The sequence below is a fragment of the Emydura macquarii genome, unplaced genomic scaffold (assembly GCF_026122565.2).
Source record: "Emydura macquarii macquarii isolate MOO-44397 ecotype Brisbane River unplaced genomic scaffold, CSIRO-AGI_Emac_v2 contig_746, whole genome shotgun sequence".
In the NCBI taxonomy this organism is placed as follows: Eukaryota; Metazoa; Chordata; order Testudines; family Chelidae; genus Emydura; species Emydura macquarii.
Window position 1 is genome coordinate 312,253 of NW_027130883.1, and position 17,644 is coordinate 329,896.

General features: G+C 65.3%; 1 protein-coding gene across 1 annotated transcript; it reads left to right on the forward strand.

Annotated features, from left to right (window-relative positions):
• The first annotated feature begins 1,571 nt into the window (after nt 1-1,571).
• On the forward strand, nt 1,572-17,266 carry APLP1 (amyloid beta precursor like protein 1). The gene is made up of 17 exons (XM_067542885.1): nt 1,572-2,009; nt 5,838-6,005; nt 6,587-6,716; nt 6,846-6,958; nt 7,778-7,956; nt 8,135-8,382; nt 8,912-9,042; nt 9,278-9,352; nt 9,785-9,943; nt 10,292-10,420; nt 10,533-10,632; nt 12,155-12,319; nt 12,826-12,849; nt 12,937-13,007; nt 13,377-13,445; nt 13,891-14,034; nt 14,351-17,266. The coding sequence occupies exons 1-17, from the start codon at nt 1,944-1,946 to the stop codon at nt 14,447-14,449; spliced, it is 2,070 nt and encodes a 689-aa protein (XP_067398986.1). The 5' UTR covers nt 1,572-1,943; the 3' UTR covers nt 14,450-17,266.
• The last annotated feature ends 378 nt before the right edge of the window (nt 17,267-17,644 follow it).

Consider the following 17,644-nt stretch of genomic DNA (forward strand, 5'->3'; position numbering starts at 1 on the left):
TAATCCATAGGGGAAACTGAGGCACGCACGCACACTATTCGGAGAGAATATTAGCAACATTCCCACTTCGTCACAGGTGCCTCCTTTGCTTCCTTTCCCAAACTCCAGGCAGCTCTAACCCAGCTGCCCTGCCCCAGAGGTGGCTGCATCTCAAGCCATCCCCACAGCCCTTATGGCATATTGCTCAGTGGCTCACACCAGCCCCTGGTGTGGGCCGAATCTGAGTTGCCACCTGACTTCCCCAGGCCCTGCAGGCAGCAGCCAGCCTCCGCGGTCCCCCTCTCCTGCCCCCCGGCCACCATCTCCTCCGGTAATGTAGCCCTGGTGGCTTTTATCTCAGACCAGGGTTGGTCTCCTGATTTCCAGGCTGGGTTCTGCCAGGGGTCAACCCCCAGGTGAGGAAAACTGGCTTCTAATGGCTTGGGGGGAGGGGAAAGGGCTGGGAGCTAGGATGCCTGAGTTCTCTCCCTGCTCCTGGGAGGGGAGTGGGGGGCTGGGCTGGGGTCAGGACTCCTGGGTCCCATGTGTCCATGTCCCTTCTCTGCTCTCCAGGCTGTGACCTCCCCCTTGGGTAACCTGAATTCCCCAGCACCTGTCCCCTCAACCATCTGAGTGGCCATGGGGGAGCCCCCCAGCTGTCTTTGGGCTTTATCTCTGCCCCCCACCCCCCCAGCCTGGGCTCTTTCTCTGCTGCTGGGGGAGCCTGGCTGATCTGCCAGCCCCTGGACATCAGGACCAGGTGGGGCTGGGTTGCATTTGGGAGACCTCTCTGCTGGGGCTTGGAGTCAGGACTCCTGGGTTCTATCCTCGCACTAGGAGGGGAGTGGGGGGGGGTCTAGTGTGTCGGGGGGGGGGACTGAGGGGCTGTAACCCCCGTCCATAAGGCCGCGGTGCCTGTCACCTGCCAGGCTTTGCTCGGGTTCTTGGGCACAGCATGGAGCCATGCTGGCCTGTGGAACTCCCTGCCACAAGGTGGCTGGGCCGTGCTGGGCGGGCCCCGTTGCAGTGTCTGGGGCTTGTGGCCAGACTGCCCTGCTGGCCGGGGGGAGGGACATGTCCTGCCGTCTGTCTGGGCTGCAGGGCCTCCCCCAGCTGCCGGGCCGAGGTGGGACTTGGGCTGTGGTGCTAGGAGCTGCGTCCCTAGTTCCCAGCCCTGGGTCGGGTGGGGCTCAGGCAGCACCCCCTCCCCCCCCGCGGGAGGGGAGGGGAGGGCAGCAGTGTCTGTCTGTCTATCCTGCACAGGCGGGGCAGGTGTGTCTGTCCTATAGGCCCTGCACTGCACCATTCCCCGGCCTGGGGCTTGTCCCCTGTCTGTCCTGCTGTGTCCTCTGGTCCGGGGGCGCAGCCTGTCGGCGGGGGGGGGGGCTCTGCGTGTCTGCCCCTGCTCCCCGGCTGTGGGGCTGTCCCCGCCCCGGTCCCTGTCTGCCGGGGAGTGGGGGAGGCGGGTCCGTGCGTCTGTCCCTGCTCCTAGCGGGGGAGGGTGGGGCGAGGACGGTCTGTCTGTGTGTCTGACTGTCCCGGTCTGTGTGTCGGGAGGCGGAGTCTAGAGGGGGGCGGAGCCTTGGGGGGGGGGGGGGGCTGCAGCGGGCGCAGCTGGCGGCCCTGGCTCCTCCTGTCACCACCCGGCCGAGAGGGAGCCGCAGCGCCGGGGCTGGTGCGTTCGCGGCGAGCCTGGGGGAGAGAACCCGGAGGAGAGCGCCGCGCCGAGCCGAACCGAACCGAGCCGAGCCGAGCCGAGCCGAGCCCAGGCCGGGGGAGAGCGCCGCGCCGAACCGAGCTGAGCCGAACCGAACCGAGCCGAGCCTAGGGGAGCGCGTCGAGCCGAGCCGAGCCGAACCGAGCCCGGGGCGGGGACACCCAGCGCGGACGAGCCCGGCCCGAGCCCGGCGAGGCGAGCTTGCGGCCGGCCCGCGGGGGGGGGGAACTCGCCGGGGGCCGCGGCCATGGCTCTGCCCGCGGGGCTCTGGGCAACCTGGATCCAGCTGGTGCTGGGCGCCGGAGCCGCCAGCCAGGGGAGGGGGGGTCTAGGTGGGGGGGCAGGACCGATGGGGCGGGGGGCTGGAGGTGGGCGTGGGGTGAGCTATGTGGGGAGCTGGGGGGCGTTGTTACTGGGCACCCCCGGGAGGCCCGGAGTTGTGGGGGGATGGGGCAGATGGAGGTGGGGGGACAGCGAAGAGGGGTGTTAATCACCCCACTTTCCTCACCTGGGGAAGGCCACGCCATGGGCTGTGCCCCTCCTGCCCCCTGTGTGGTTTGGGGGGGATGTGTGTGTGTGTGGGGGAGGGGTTCTTACCTGGGGCTCTCCAGATGCGATTTTTATGAAGGTGGGGGGGGGGGAAACTGAGGTACAGAGGGATTTACCAAGGTCACCCTGTGGGCAAGAGAGAGAACCCAGGAGTCCTGGCTTCCAGACCCCCTGCTCTAGCCTACCAGACCCCACTCCCCTCCCAGAATCAGGAGAGAACCCAGGAGTCCTGCCTCCCTCCCCCCCACCTCCCGGGGCCTGCTGCCCCATGCCCTGTGGTGCCCCACTAGTGCTCTGAGATGTGATGGGGGCAGCAGTGGGCGACGCTCCAGACCTCCGGCTCCAAGCCTTATGGGGGCCCCCCCCCACCCCTGGGCGTTCCCACATCTCCATCCTCAGCGCCTGCACTTGGGCCCTGCAGACCGATAGCGTAGGATGGGCCCGGCCCAGAGCTGCCCTCTTGCCCTGCCTGAGACTTTCCCCAGGGGCCCCTGTACCCCATATCAATGGGGCAGCCTGGTGGCTGGGGGAGGGAAGCTGTAGGGAGGGGCCCCCTCTGGCCCTTGGGGGCCCAGCCCTGCATAGGGGAGCCCCCCCTCCAGCTCGTGCCCCCAGGAGCCCCCCATCTGCGGCAGTATCCCTGGCTGGACCCCAGGCCGGCCTGGTGAACGCTCATGTTCCTGGTGCCACCAGCTGGCACGGCGTGTGGGGCAGCGCCACGCTGGCCCTGCTTGTCCTGCTGCCACTGGGTGGGTGTGAGGGCCTTCTTCCTGCTGAGCTGTGGGGCCATCGGGGGCATCTGTCCCCCCCACACGCCCTCCTGGTCCCCCAGCTCTGCCCGTGCCAGCCACTGGCTCTGGCTTAAGCCGGGCAGGACAGAGGCAATCAGGGCCCAGGGAACATAGTGTTGCCCCCCCGTACCCATCATGTAAGACAGTGCCATGGGGCAAAGCCGCAGCTGCTGGAGGGGGGAGGGTGGGGAGCCCTCACTAGTGCAGGATGGGGGGTCCCCATTCCCTGCTCCGGCCCACTGGGCCCCTCCAGGAGCCAGAGAGAGAACCCAGGAGTCCTGGCTCTGAGCCCCCCTGATACCAGAAAGACAAACTGGAGAGAGGTGAGGAGGGCTGGGAGCCAGGACTCCTGGGTTCTATCTGCAGCTCTGGGAGGGGAGTTGGGTCTAGGAGTTAGAGCAGGGGAGCTGGGAGCCAGGACTCCTGGGTTCTATCCGCAGCTCTGGGAGGGGAGTGGGGTGGAGTGCCCATAGACTCCATTCCAGATGCTGTGTGGGTGGCAGGTGGGATGTTCTCCTATGGGGGGGGGTGCTGCCCCCCATTGCTACCTCTGATCCCCCCCCCCTAGATTTGGAGAGATCCCTCTGTCTGCCCCTCCATCCTGTGTGGTTGCCAGTCGTGTCCCCCCCCCCCCCCCTGCTTTTAGCCCTCACGACACAGGCTCTGGCATGCCAGCTGGTGCCTTAATGTACTGATGAGCATGGATAATTCATGGGGTGGGGAGAGACAGGAGCAAGGATGGTGCGGGGAGGATGTGGGGGATGGAGGGTGGTGGGGGAGGGGGAAGGGTGGGGTGGGTGGGTGGGAGGCATGGGGGGGAATTTTTGGGCCTGGCAGCCTCCGTTCCTTCTGTTGTCCCCTTCCTGCTGAAGCCCCCCCCCCCCCCCATCGGCTGCCCCATGCAGTATCTGCTCCCCACCCCCGCAGTCTCCCTCCACGGTCCCTTGCTGGCTGGGGGGCTGTAGAGGGCAGCAGCCCCCTAGGTGTGGCTGCAGCAGAGTCTGATTCTCCCCCCCCGAGCCCCCACCGCTGGGCGAGGCTGGGACTGACGTAGCCAGTAGCCCCCCCATCTCATCTCTGTAAGTGGGGGGGATTAGCCCAGGGCTCTGGCTAGTTTAATCTGGCACCAGTTGAGTGGATTTGTGGGTTGCCCACGCCCCAATGTGCAGCTTTGGGGGCCCCAGGCCCTGGAGGGGAACGGGGGGGGGGGGGAGGACAATGGGGAGGGGGCCCTCTGCAGCCAGAATCCCCCCCCTCACTGCTGTCTAACCCCTGCCCCCCTGACGGGCACTGGGCTGGGGGGAGCCGGCCGGCCGGAGTCGGCCCAGGCAAATTGTGGCAGCTGCTGAAAAGCCGGGAGTGAGCGGCTTAGCCAGGGAGAGCTGGGGTAATCCGGGCTGAGCCAGGGGGCAGCCCCCCCCCCGATAATCCCCCCCAGTGCCACGGCACAGGGCGGGGAATCCCGACCCACAGCCCCTTGCTAACCCAGCCCTGCCCCACCTGCTCTGCCAGTGCCCCATAGTCCTGAGCTGCAGCCCCCCGCTAGCCCAGCCCTGCCCCCCCCGCTCTGCTGGTGCCCCTCACTCTGGACCCGCAGCCCGCTGGCTGCCCCGGGGGGGGCCGAGAATGAGCCCTTTGTTGTTGTTTTGGTTGGGCCGGGTGAGGTTGTGAAAGGCGGTTTGTTAAAGGCCGGGCTGGCACCATGCCTGGTGGGGTGGGGGGCAGGGACGGCACCTGGCTCCTCGGCCCCAGGGCTCCGGGGGGGGGAGGAATTTCTACCCTCAGGCCCTGCTAGGAACCTTCCTCCCTGGGGCAGATTGGGGGGAGTATCAGGGGAAATGGGGGGCAAGGATCCCATGTTCTCAGCATTGAGGGGGGTAACAGTGGAGGATGGGGGATGAGGAGGTGAGGGAGCTGTGATGGGGTGTGAGGTGGAGGGGGCTGGGGTGGGGAGGGGGTTAAGTGGGGGGCCCAGTGGGGGGAGGGAGAGGATGATGGGGCGGAGGGTTATTTAAAATTCCTTCTGGGAGACGGTCTCCATGGCGACCAGGAAGATCGGGCAACTCCATGGGGAGCAGTTACCGCGGCAACAACATCCCAGTGGTTGCTGGGGAGAGAGAGATGGATGCTGTGGGGGGGGGATGGGAGGTGGGGGTGCAAATGTGTCACTGAGCCACCCCCCCCAGGGAACCTCCAGCTCTGCCAGTGTCCCCAACGTTGACCCACAGCCCCCGAACTGCTGACCTAGAGGGGAAAGGCCCCATGTCCCTCCCCCCCGAGCCAGCCAGCCCTCTGCAATGGGGCAGATTGGAGCCGATGCCCCCCAGAACGGAAAGGCCCCATGGTCTGCCTGCCCCCATCTCTGAATTGCTCCATCTCTGCCCGGGGGGGATGATTTTGGGCCCTCCCCCCAGCCGCAGGGAGTCAGCATCTCCTGCTCTCTGGGATGGCATGTCCTGGGGTGCAGACAGCAAGTGGGGCCGGGGGTGCAGTGGGATTGGGTGCTCAGTGGGTGCCTGGCAGGAGCAGGCAGGTTTGGGGGACCAGCGTGGATCTTGCCTGTTCTCCCCTTCGTCACCATCCCTGCTGGGTCCTGGCAGAAGCTGGGGGGAATCCCGAGGTCCCCCACTGTCTCCAGGAGCAAGGACCCGCCCCCTCCTGGGAATTGGGGTCATGCTGCCAGAATCACAGCCTGGGGCTGGGCAGGGAGAGATGGGGGCAGGCTGGGCTCTACCCCTCCCCCCATGGCAGGCACTGGGTGTGGGACAGGCCGGGCACTGACCCCTTGCCTTGCCCCATGGCAGGCGCTGGGCGTGGCGGGGGCGCCCGTGGCTGAGCCCCAGGTGGCCGTGTTCTGCGGCAAGTTGACGATGCATCGAAACCTGCAGACGGGTGGATGGGACCCTGATGCCGCCGGCGCCCGCAGCTGCTTCCGCAGCCGCCAGGAGATCCTCGCCTACTGCCAGGAGGTACCCGCCCCACGGCCCCCTGCCCCACAGCTCCCCCACAGCCCATGGCCCCCCCGCACCCATGGCCCAGTGCCCCACAGTGCCCCGACCCCTCACAGACCCCCTGCCTGCCTGCCCTCTGCCCTGCCAGCAGATCCTCACCTACTGCCTGGAGGTACCTACCCTCTGCCCCCCCACACTCCCTGATACCCTCCCACCCCACAGTGGGACTTCCTGACAGCCAGCCCCCCCCCCCCCACACACACACACAGCCTCACATTGGCCCCCTCCCTCCAGCTCCTTTTCCATGGTCTGTCTCCCCCTCCCGCCCAGTGCCAGGAGAGGGAAGGGGTGAAGTCTCCTTGTGCTGCGCTCCTCAGACAACTTTGCCAAGAGCTAAAAGATACTGGGGGGGGGGGGGGAGCAAATCAAGGGGGTGAGGAGAAAGGGGGGCAGACCTGTATTCAATCCCTGCTGCCCCATAATCCCCCCTCCCCCACGGTCCCTGCTGTCTGCCCCATCTGCAGTGGGGGGGAGTCCAGGGGGTTATACCCCTCTTGACCCCCTGAGGGTAACTCTGCCTGCCCCCCTCTGCCCTGCAGGTGTACCCCGAGCTGCAGATCACCAACGCGGTGGAGGGCACCCAGCCGGTCACCATCGACAACTGGTGCAAGAAAGGGCGTCCCCGGTGCAAGGGGCATCGGCATATCGTGGTGCCCTACAGGTGCCTGGGTGAGTAGGGGGCGGGCGCAGGACTCCTGGGTTCCATCCCCTGCTCAGGGAGGGTGAGGGGTCTGGGGGTTCTAGCAGGGCGGAGGGGCTGTGCTGACCCTGTGTTGTCCCGTCCCCCCTCCCCTGCAGTGGGTGAGTTCATCAGTGAAGCGCTCCTCGTGCCCGACACCTGCAAGTTCCTGCACCAGGAGAAGATGGACTCGTGCGAGAGCTACGTCTATTGGCACGGCGTGGCCAAGGAGGTGAGCACGGGTGGTGGGGGACCCCCATATCAGCCCCTGTGCTGCCACTGCGCCCCCTGCTGGGGGTCCCCCATATCACCCCCCGTGCTGCCACTGCGCCCCTGCTGGGGGAGAGCATCCCCTGCAGGCACCACTGCATCCCACTGCCTTCTAGGAGAGCTTTTTAAGGGGGAATGTCTAAAGAGATACCACTGCTATGGGTGGGGGGAGGTCTTGGGAGATACCATTGTCATCCGGGAAATGGAGATACCATTGGTATGGGGAGGGTGGGGTAATTCTCAGGAGATACCATTGCCACCTGGGGAAGGGGTTTTCGGGAGATACTATTCCCGTCTGGGAGGGAATTCTTGGGAGATACCATTGCCATTTGGGAAAGGTGGTCTCAGGTGATACCATTGCCATTGGGAGCAGGGAGTTTTCAGGAGATAGAGCATTGCTGGGGGGTGCGGCGGGGGCAGTTCTTGGGAGATACCACTGCTATTAAGGGAGAGATCTAGGGAGATACCATTGCCATCTGGCAAAGGTGGTCTAGGAGATACAGTTGCCATCAGGAAGGGTTGGTGGGGGAGTAAGTCTCAGGACATACCATTGCCATGTGGGGGGGGGGGGCTGTTTGCAGGACATACCATTGCCATTGGGCAGAGGGAGTTCTTGGGAAATATTACTATTGGGGGGTTGTCAGGAGATACAACTGCCATTGGGAGGGGGGAGTTCTCAGGAGATACCACTGCCCTAGAGGTAGGTGGGGGGGGGTGTGTGCTTGTGGAAATACCATTGCTGGGTTTTGTAGGGGTGTCTGATGTTCCCCCCCACCCACAGGCTTGCAGCAGTGAGGGGCTGGAGCTGCACAGTTACGGGATGCTGCTGCCCTGTGGGGCCGACCGCTTCCGGGGTGTGGAGTATGTGTGCTGCCCCTCGCGCCCCCTCTCCGTCCGGCTGGAGGAGCCCACTGCGGCCCCCCACAACATGGCCCACCTGAAGGAAGAGCCCAAGCGCAGGTGAGGGGATCTATAGGGTACTGCTATGGGAGAGCTCGCACCTTGTCCTCTTTGCTTGGGGCACTGCTGTAGGGGAAGCTCGCAGCACCCCCCTCCCCTGCAGCTTGGGGCACTGCTGTATGGGAAGCTCGCAGCCCCTCAGGCCATGCCTGACTTTTGCCCACCAACCCCGCTGTAGCGAGAGGCTCCCAACAGGCCGGGCCCCCACAGAAGAGGAGACGCTGGAGGCAGATGGGGAGGAGGAGGAGGAGGACGCAGAGGAAGAGGAGGAGGATGACGACGAAGGCCCTGGGGACAGCGTGGCCGACACAGACCCCTTTCCCGCCACCTGGGACGACTATTTTGTGGAGCCCGGTTACTATGACGACAGCATCACCCAGACCACCATCACTACAACCACACGGACCACTGAGGAGGAGGGCAAAGGTGAGGCCCCGACCCTGGGCAGGGCGCTGCTCAGGGAGGGTGTGGAATCCCCTCGGCTGGGGTGCTGTGGGGAGGGGGTGGGGGCTTCCCAGAATCCCCCAGGGCAGGGCGCTGCGGGTGGGGTAGCTGATGATTTGCCACATCCCCTGAGGTTGTGCACTGCTCTGCTGACGCTTTCGGGCGGGGAGGGGAGTTCCCAGGCGCTGGGGGGCTGGCAGAGCCTGGCACGGAGCTGATGCACCAGCGGGAGGGGTCGGGGGGGGGGGGCAGCTCAGCTGCTGTTTTCATCTCCACCCCATATCACAATGGGGCGTTTGTTCTGCGTGGCTCAGCACCCAGTCATGCCAGGCTCAGAGGCAGCTGCGGGAGACCAACCACCTCACCCAGGCTCAAGAGAAACTGCACGTGCCAGGGGGTGCCGTGGGGCGGGGGGGGGGGGGGAGGAGGGATGCAGCAAAGGGCGCGTGCTGCGGGGTGGGGGGGAGGGGCTCGTTAGGGGGCGCCATGCTGACAGCTGCTCTCCCCACAGCCACCCCCAGCCCGCGCCCCACGGACGGCGTGGACATCTACTTTGAGATGCCGGGCGACGGGAGCGAACACGCCAACTTCCTGCGAGCCAAGATGGACCTGGAGGAGCGCAGGATGAAACAGATCAATGAGGTGCGGGGGGGAGGGAGGGGAGCAGGGAGGGAACCCCGGCCCCCCACAGTATTCATTAAGAACAGTCCCACTTCCCCACATGCATGTGGGAGCGTGTGGATGGCGTGTCCCTGCATGTGGGGGCAAACAGGGGGAATGGGCCCCATCTCCAGCAGGACCATGGAGCTCAGGGCAGGCTGACGATTAGGAGGGGCTGGGCATGGGGCCACCCCATTCATCCCGGGTCCCCCCCCAGGTGATGAAGGAGTGGGCCGAGGCGGACAACCAGGCCAAGGAGCTGCCCAAGGCCGACCGGCAGGCGCTGAACGAGGTGAGCCCCCTGATCTCAGGAGGGAGCGGGGTGCGGCTGCCCCCCCTTAGAGCTCCTGACCCCGCCCCCCTCTCCAGCCGCTCACTCCTGACCCCCAAGGCCGCCCCTGCCTCACAGCCACCCTACGATGGGGCCAGGTCTGCCAGACGGGTTGGGGGACCCCACTCAGTTGCCCGGACCCCACTGGGGCCTCTGTTCCCTCCCTTGTGGGTTCCTAGTCCTGCCTCCACTGACTGGCCTCACCCCCGCTGAGCCCCTGGCTCCACCCATTCAGGTTCCAGGCCATGGCCCCACTGGCCCCCCCATTGAGGGTTCCTGACCCCACCCCCAATAAACCCCAGATTCTTCCCCCTGGGTTCTCAGCCCCACCCCTGCTCCAGCCGAGTACTTTGCCCCTCCCGCCCCGCTGACCCCCAGCCCTTCCTCGCTCAGCATTTCCAGTCCATCCTGCAGACGCTGGAGGAGCAGGTGGCGGGTGAGCGGCAGCGGCTGGTGGAGACGCACCTGGCCCGGGTGGTGGCCCTGCTCAACGACAACCGGCGTGTGGCGCTGGAGAGCTACCTGAGCGCCGTGCAGAGCGACAGCCCGCAGGTGAGCCGGGCAGGCCCCGATCCGGGAGTACTCAGATCCTGAAGGGGGCGGGTCAGCCTAGAACGGGTTCTAGAGCGGGAGGTGTCAATTGGCTGGCTCAGACACCTCCTGTCCCCTGGGATTGGCTGCCTCAGCTGGGGCAAGCATGGGGTGGGTTGGCGGGATGGGCTGGTCTAGAACAGGTTCTAGAGTAAGGGTGCCGATTGGCTGGGTCTGACTCCGCCTCTCTCCTGCGATTGGCTGGCCCAGCGGGAGCAAGTGCTGCATGGCTTGGTGGGGGTGGGCCAGTCTAGAATGGGTTCTAGAGCAGGGGTGCTGATTGGCCGGCTCTGACTCCGCCTTCCCCAGCCGGAGCGGGTGCTGCAGGCGCTGAGGCGGTACGTGCGGGCGGAGCAGAAGGACCAGCGGCACACGCTTCGGCACTACCAGCACGTCAGCGCCGTCGACCCCCAGAAGGCCGAGCAGATGAAGTTCCAGGTGGGGACCCGCCCAGCGCCCCCTCCCCCCCTCCCCGGCTGTCGGGGGAGGGGAGCGCCATCCTAACAGCCTCCCCCATGTCTGTTCCCCTCTCCCCCCCGTCTGTCCCCAGGTGTACACCCACCTGCACGTCATTGAGGAGCGCATGAACCAGAGCCTGGCGCTGCTCTACAAGAACCCCCGGCTCTCCGCGGGGCTGCGGGACCAGATACGTATGTACCCCCCCGCTGGCCCCCCGCTGTGACAGCCCGTTCCTCCTGCCCCCCTCCCCCCAATAACCTGCCCCAGCTATGTATGTACCCCCCCCCCACTGGCCCCCCGCCACGACAGCCCCTCCCTTCTTCCCCCCCCCATCCTCCCGACTACCTGCCCCGGCTCTCCACAGGCTGCGGGACCAGACCTCCCCGCTGGCCCCCCACCGCGACAGCCCCTTCCTCCTGCCCTCCTCCCCCCGACAACCTGCCCTGGTTACGTACGTACCCCCCCCCCGCTGGCCCCCCGCCGCGATAGGCCCTCCCCCCTAACCCCCTCCTCCCCCCGATAACTTGCCCCGGCTCTCTGCGGGGCTGTGGGACCAGATACATACGTACCCCACCTGCTAGTCCCCCGCCGTGACAGCCCCTCCTTCCTGCCCCCCCTCCCGCAGACAACCTGCCCCGGCTCTTACAGGGCTCTGGGACCCGATACCATCAGTATATACCCCAACATGCACCCCCCGTGACAGCCCCTCCCCCTGATAACCCCCCCCCAGCTTTCCCCGGGGCTGTGGGACCAGATATGTATGTACCCCCACAGTCCCCCCCATGATAGCCCCTCCCCCCGATGGCTCCTCCTCCCCGACAGCCCCCCAACTCTCCACAGGGCTCTGGGACCGGATACCTATGTACCCCAATGGCCCCCCGCTCCACGATAGCCTCTCCTTCCAATGCCCCCCGACAACCCGCCCCGACTCCTCACGGGGCTGCAGGACTGGATACAGACGTATCCCGATGACCCGCCAATGGCCCCCCCTCCTCGACAGCCCCTCCCCTCTGGCAACCCCCCAGCTCTTCGCTGGGCTCCAGGACCAGATACCGATGGACCCCGATGGCCCCTCCCCCCTGACAGTGCCTCCCCCTGAAAACCTCCCGGCTCTCCACAGGGCTCCAGGGCCAGATACTACGTAGGTACCCAGACAGCCCCCCCGACGGCCCCTTCCCCCCAGCAGGTCCCCCCGGCTTTCTGTGAGGCTGCAGGACCAGATACATGCATACCCCAATAGCCCCTCCCCCGATGGCCCTCCCGACACCCCCTCCTCCCTTCACCCACCCCTGGCTTTTGGAGGGTCCGTGGGACCCGTATGTATCCCCCTGCCCCCGACAGCTCCACCCCCCATCTCCTCCCATCCCATACGCTCCTCCCATCTCTCCCCGAGACACCCCCCGCCCCCCGCTCAGCTCTATGGGACCAGATGCATGCGTGTGTGCCACCCCGTGCCCCCAGTATGGCCCCCCCGGCTCTCAGATGGGCTGTGAGGTGAGATCTGTACGTACCCCCCCACACCTGCAATACCCCGAGCCTCTACCCTGCCCTGCCCCGCCCTGCTCTCGGAGGGGCTGTAAGAGGAGATCCAGATATACGCCCCCAATACCCACAAAGCCAAGGTGGGAGCGGAGTGGGGTCAAGGGATTGGGGGGGGGGGGCGCTGGGAGCCAGGACTCTCCTGTGACCCATGTCCCCCCCCGCTCTCCCCAGAGGAGCTGCTGCAGGCAGAGCGGGCAGGGGCCAGCGGCTTGCTCACCACGTCCATCTCCGAGACGCGCACCACGGAGGAGTTTCTGCCGCTGGACAGCAACGAAGACCTGGGCCCCGAGGACCACCCTGACCCCTTGGGGCCCGTGGACTTCTTCCAGGGGGAAGGTGAGGGGGCGGGGCCACAACCTGGGGGCGGGGCTACAACCTGGGGGCGGGGCCAGAACCTGCGGAGGGGTGGATTTCACTGGGGCTGAGACCAGAGCCTGTGGGGGTGGATCTAATAGGGGTGGTGACAGAAGATGTGGGGGTGGGTCCAGAACCTGCGGGAGGCGGGGGGCGAGGCAGGACGAGAACCTACAGGGCTGGGACTGGACAGGTGAAAGGGGCGGGGCCAGAACCTTTGAGGGCGGGGCCAGGACCCAAAGTAGTGGGACAAGGGTGGGGAGGGGGCTACAGCTGGTGGGGGAAGTGCTGTGGGGCAGGGAGAGAGATTTGAATGGGAGATTCCCCCACCCTCCAATGTGCTGGGCCGTGGGGGGGACAGGGTGTCTTGTTCTCTATGGGGCCCCCCCAACACTTCGGTTGTCTCTGCTCTGTCTCTCTTCCTATGGCTCCTCCGCCCCCCTGCGCTGCCTCCTTCCGCCGCTCCTGCGGGACCCCTCCTCGGGCAGACTCCCAGCCAGCCGAGAAGAAGGGTGAGTGCCTGGGGGTGCCCCGCTGCCCCTTACACACCGGGCCGCCTTCCCCCGCCCCCGCCCACGGGACTATTTCCTTTCCCACAGCCTCGGGGCCGGCGGCGGAGTATGACTACCCCGCCCGTGAGGAGACCCTGCCCGACCAGGACCAGCAGAGGGTGAGCAGGGCTGAGGTTCGGGACGGGGGGCCCGACTCGGGGGGTGGGAGCTCTGGGGCGGACGAGACCTTCCCCCGGGATGGAGTGGGGGCACCGGGCAGGCTGGGAGCCGCCTGGCATCACCCCTCTCGGCTGGGGCGGTGGGTGCAGTGCATGATGGGAACATCTTGATGTGACAGACTCCCCCTGAATGGATCGAGGGCACAATGCATCATGGGAGACATGAACTTCTCCAAGGCAGTATAATGGCAGGGGGAGGGGAATGCAGCTAAGCATCATTTACCCACAATGCTTTGCATCCCATTGCCATGGGGGGGCAGGCAGGTGCCCCCCATTCCAGCTTTAATGTCTGTGTCTCTCCCCCCCCAGGTGAATGTCTCCACAGGGGATGTCAAGGGAGTGGCCTACAAATCCCCGGAGATCCAGCGCGATGAGCTGGTGAGCAGCTGCACCTCCCCCCATGGTGTCCCCCTGCAGCAGGCCGGCCTCCCCCCATGGCCCTGTGTTTGCACCCCACATCTGTGTCCCCTGCAGCGCCATTTCCCCCCATGGCCCTGCCGTGTGCGCCCCACATCTGTGCACCCCACATCTGTGTCCCCTGCAGCGCTGCCTCCCCCCATGGCCCTGCCGTGTGCACCCCACATCTGTGTCCTCTGCAGCGCCATTTCCCCCCATGGCCCTGCCATGTGCACCCCACATCTATCCCCCTGCAGCGCTGCCTCCCCGATGGGGAGTGAGACTAGCCCTAACCCTACACTGGGGCTCCTCCCCCCTGGGGCTGTGGGACCCACCCCCTCCGTGTAAGCCTCCTTCCCCCCCAGCCTCCCCCACTGGGGCAACCGAGCCGGGGGAGGGGGCCGACGACTCTCTCTCTCCCGCCCAGGAGCCGGACACCCTGGTAACCATTAACAAGGGCGCCCTCATCGGCCTGCTGGTGGTGGCGGTGGCGGTCGCCATGGTGATCATCATCAGTCTCCTGATGGTTCGCCGGAAGCCCTACGGGACCATCAGCCACGGCATCGTGGAGGTAACAACCCCCCCAGCCCCCCACTGGGACTGCTGCCAAGGGGGACAGGTGGGGTGGCACAGCCAGGCAGAGCCAGAGATGGAACCCCGGCGTCCTGGCCCCCAGCCCCCCGCCCTGCTCTGACCCCCTGGCCCTGACTCCCCTCCCAGAGCTAGCTAGAGAACCCAGGCGTCCTGGCCCCCAGCCCCACCGTACTGCCCCCTATTGGAGGGGTTTGGGAGCAGCAACCCTGAATCTTTTCCTGGGTGGGGGCGGGGGGGCAGCACCTTCAGCCCGGGCGCCCCCTAACCCCTGTGTCTGTCCATCCCTGGGGCAGGTGGACCCCCTGGGGAGCCCCGAGGAGCGGCAGCTCAGCAAGATGCAGAACCACGGCTACGAGAATCCCACCTACAAATTCTTTGAGGAGATGAACTGAGAGGCGGCCGCACCGTTGGGGGAGAGAAAGGGGGGCAGTGGGGGGGGGGGGCGCGACGTGAAGCATTCACACACAGCTACCCCTCCCCCCAACACCACGGGAGGGGGTTAAACCCGCTTTCCCCCCACGTCCTCCAGTCCCGCTGCCCCTCCCCTCTTCATCCACTGCCTCCCACAATGCTCCCCAGCCCCCCAGTGCATCCACCACTCCCCTCCAAGGCTCCCCAGCGCCCCACAACCCTGCCTCTCATGCTCTCCTCAGCCCCTTTTTCTCCCCTACCCTGGTTGCTAAATAGCCCACCCCGGCCCCCATGGAATCACATCCCTGCAAGGAGCGGGGTTCTGGGGGGGCAGTAGCGGGGGCAGGAGGGTTGGATCACAGCAACTGGGCTGTGGGGGGTCCAGGGAGGTGAGTTTTCTAGGTGTTCCGTGCGTGCGTGCGTGCGTGCGTGCACAACACAATAACTACACCCAGCAACCCTCCAACACGTGCCCTCTTGTGTGCACAACGTTGTAACTCCACACAGCGACCGTCAAGTCAGCCTCATGCACATCCACCACTGTAACTACACACAGCGACCCTCCAACACGCACTCTCGCACACACAACACCGTAACTACACACAGCGACTCTCCAACACGCACTCTCGTGCACACAACACCGTAACTACACACAGCGACCCTCCAACACGCACTCTCGCACACACAACACCGTAACTACACACAGCGACCCTCCAACACGCACTCTCGCACACACAACACCGTAACTACACACAGCGACTCTCCAACACGCACTCTTGCGCACACAACACCGTAACTACACACAGCGACCCTCCAACATGCACTCTCGCGCACACAACACCGTAACTACACCCTGCAACCTGCCCATGTTCAACCTCTCGCATGCACAACCCAGGAACATGCACCCCTGTGCACGCACACCATAACTACACACAGAAACCCACCAACATGCACCCCCGCAGGCACGTAACACTGTAACTGCACACAGCAACCTGCCAACATGCACTGTCACGCACCCACATCCACACAACACAGACATGGCACCATCACCTACACCCAACACCCCAGCCTACACGCAGCAACGTTTGCGTGCCAATCCACACCCCGTTAGCTCGCCACTTGGCTATTAGGTGCACACATGCCCCCGCCCCTCGCTAGTTGTACTGCATGATTTCAAGGCTGGACCCGGGGGGTTGAATGGACACACACACTCCAGCAGGGGGCAGCAGGGACGGACACACACACACGTGTGCTCCTCCCCAAATCCCCCACTTCTCTATTCAGCTGCACTTTAACAGCCTGGGGGGGGGGGGGTTCAGGGGGTCAGTCCATTCAGTTGCTGGGATATGAGCTGCCTGGGGGGGTGCCGCGTTGGTGGGGGCAGGGGGATAGGAGCCAGGTGGGGGTACAAGGGGGTCACATGGGGGGAGGGGCTAAGGTTCGGATAAACCCACATGCCATCACTGGAGGGCACCACAGGGGGGAGTCGGGACCAGGCAGGGCCACTCTGGGCTCTCCAAATCCTCGACCCCCCTCCCCAGCTGCAAGTCTGAATTAACACGTGTGTCCCGCACACACGTGACCCTGATCCCCCCCCCCAACTCCCCAGTCACTAGAAAGGCTGAAATGGGATACACCATTGTATCCCCGGCAGGTGGGGGGAGGCGGAACTGGGACATGCCATTGTACCCCTTGCAGGGGGGGAGTATCGGGGCTATACCATCATTCTCCCTGAAGGTGGGTGGGTATATTTGGGATATACCATCTTACTCCCTGCAAGGGGGGAATATGACGGAGGGGAGGTTTAACTAAATAAAAAACTAGGGTAATTTATTTTCCCTGCATAAAACTCCATGAACGCCGGTTAGCTGATCGGTAATGGGTCGTTAATTTTCCCAGGGATGGTGGGTAATTTTCCTTTGTTCATTTGCTCTGGTCATCTGGTTTCTGTTGTGGGACTAGCCGAGGAGGGGGTCCGCTGGAAGGGGGAGTCTGACCGGCTGTACCACCTGCCGCATGCGCACGGTGGGGGCTGGGTATTGGGGCTATAACATGGTGCCCCCTGTAGTGGGGGAGGGGCACAGATTGATACAATCCAGATCTGCCATTTTACCATCTGCAGGGACAACACCCCACTCCACCCCACCCAGAAGAGTGCCTTTGGGATATACCACCTTACCCCCCGCAGCAGGGGGGGGTTGCACTGGGGATATACCATCTTACCCCCTGCCGAGTGTTGGTGGGGGGATTGGGGATCTACCATTTTACCTCCTACAGCAGGGGGGGGTGTCATCAGCTGGAGCTGCACCATCTACATCATTGGGGTGGGGGGAGTGCAGTCACGTTGGCACCCCACATCTGCACTCTAGGTGGGGGGCGAACCAACAACCATCGGGATTTACCACACTTCACCAGTGACACCCCAGGGAAGGGTCCCCTTGATCATTGCACCTCCCAATTTACCGCCCCCCCCCCGTTGGCGTGACCCCATTTTGCATGTCTGTGATTAGAGAAGGGAGGGGTAACAGGAGGGCGGCATTGATTCCACCCCCCAACACACATCCCCCCGCCCCCCCGCAGGTCTGTGTATGTCCCACGCGCTGCGGGCGTCTCTTGGGTCCCGTGCCCTGACGGCAGAGCCCCCCGGGGTTTTCTGGGGCCCGCTCGCGCTCTGCGTCGCTCTCTCCTCGCGCTCACACGGCTGTGACTTCGAGATGCAAAATGTTAACAACCGGGAGCGGAGGCGGGGGCCCGGCCCCCCCCCCGCCTAATAAAATATTGTCACTTCCTGAAACCCACCACCCGGCCTGGACTCTGTCTGCTGCGTGCACGGGCGGGGGGGGGGGGCGAGGAGAGGTGCTGCCACGTGGCTGTTAGAGCTGGGGGGCTGTGCAGGGGGCACCGTGCTGCAGGTTGCCGGGTCTGCGGGAGGCAGCGGGGGGGCGGGGCAGGGTCGCTCACCACGTGCTGGCACTAGGGGGCGCTGTGCTGCAGGTTGCTGGCTCTGCGGGAGGCACCGGGGGGCGGGGCAGGGTCGCTCACCACGTGCTGGCACTAGGGGGCGCTGTGCTGCTCAAGCGATGGGGTGTGTGCCGGGTCCTAGGGGAAGGTGCTCTGTGCTGGGAGCCCGGAGTCCGGGGCTCAGCCTAAGGCCAGGGGGGTCATCACAGCCCCGT

Coding starts and splice junctions, on each gene's coding strand:
- APLP1 (XM_067542885.1), top strand. CDS start 1,944: ATGGCTCTGCCCGCGGGGCTCTGGGCAACCTGGATCCAGCTGGTGCTG. Junction 8,383..8,911: donor CACTGAGGAGGAGGGCAAAG/GTGAGGCCCCGA, acceptor CTCTCCCCACAG/CCACCCCCAGCCCGCGCCCC. Junction 12,320..12,825: donor GGACTTCTTCCAGGGGGAAG/GTGAGGGGGCGG, acceptor CTCCTCGGGCAG/ACTCCCAGCCAGCCGAGAAG.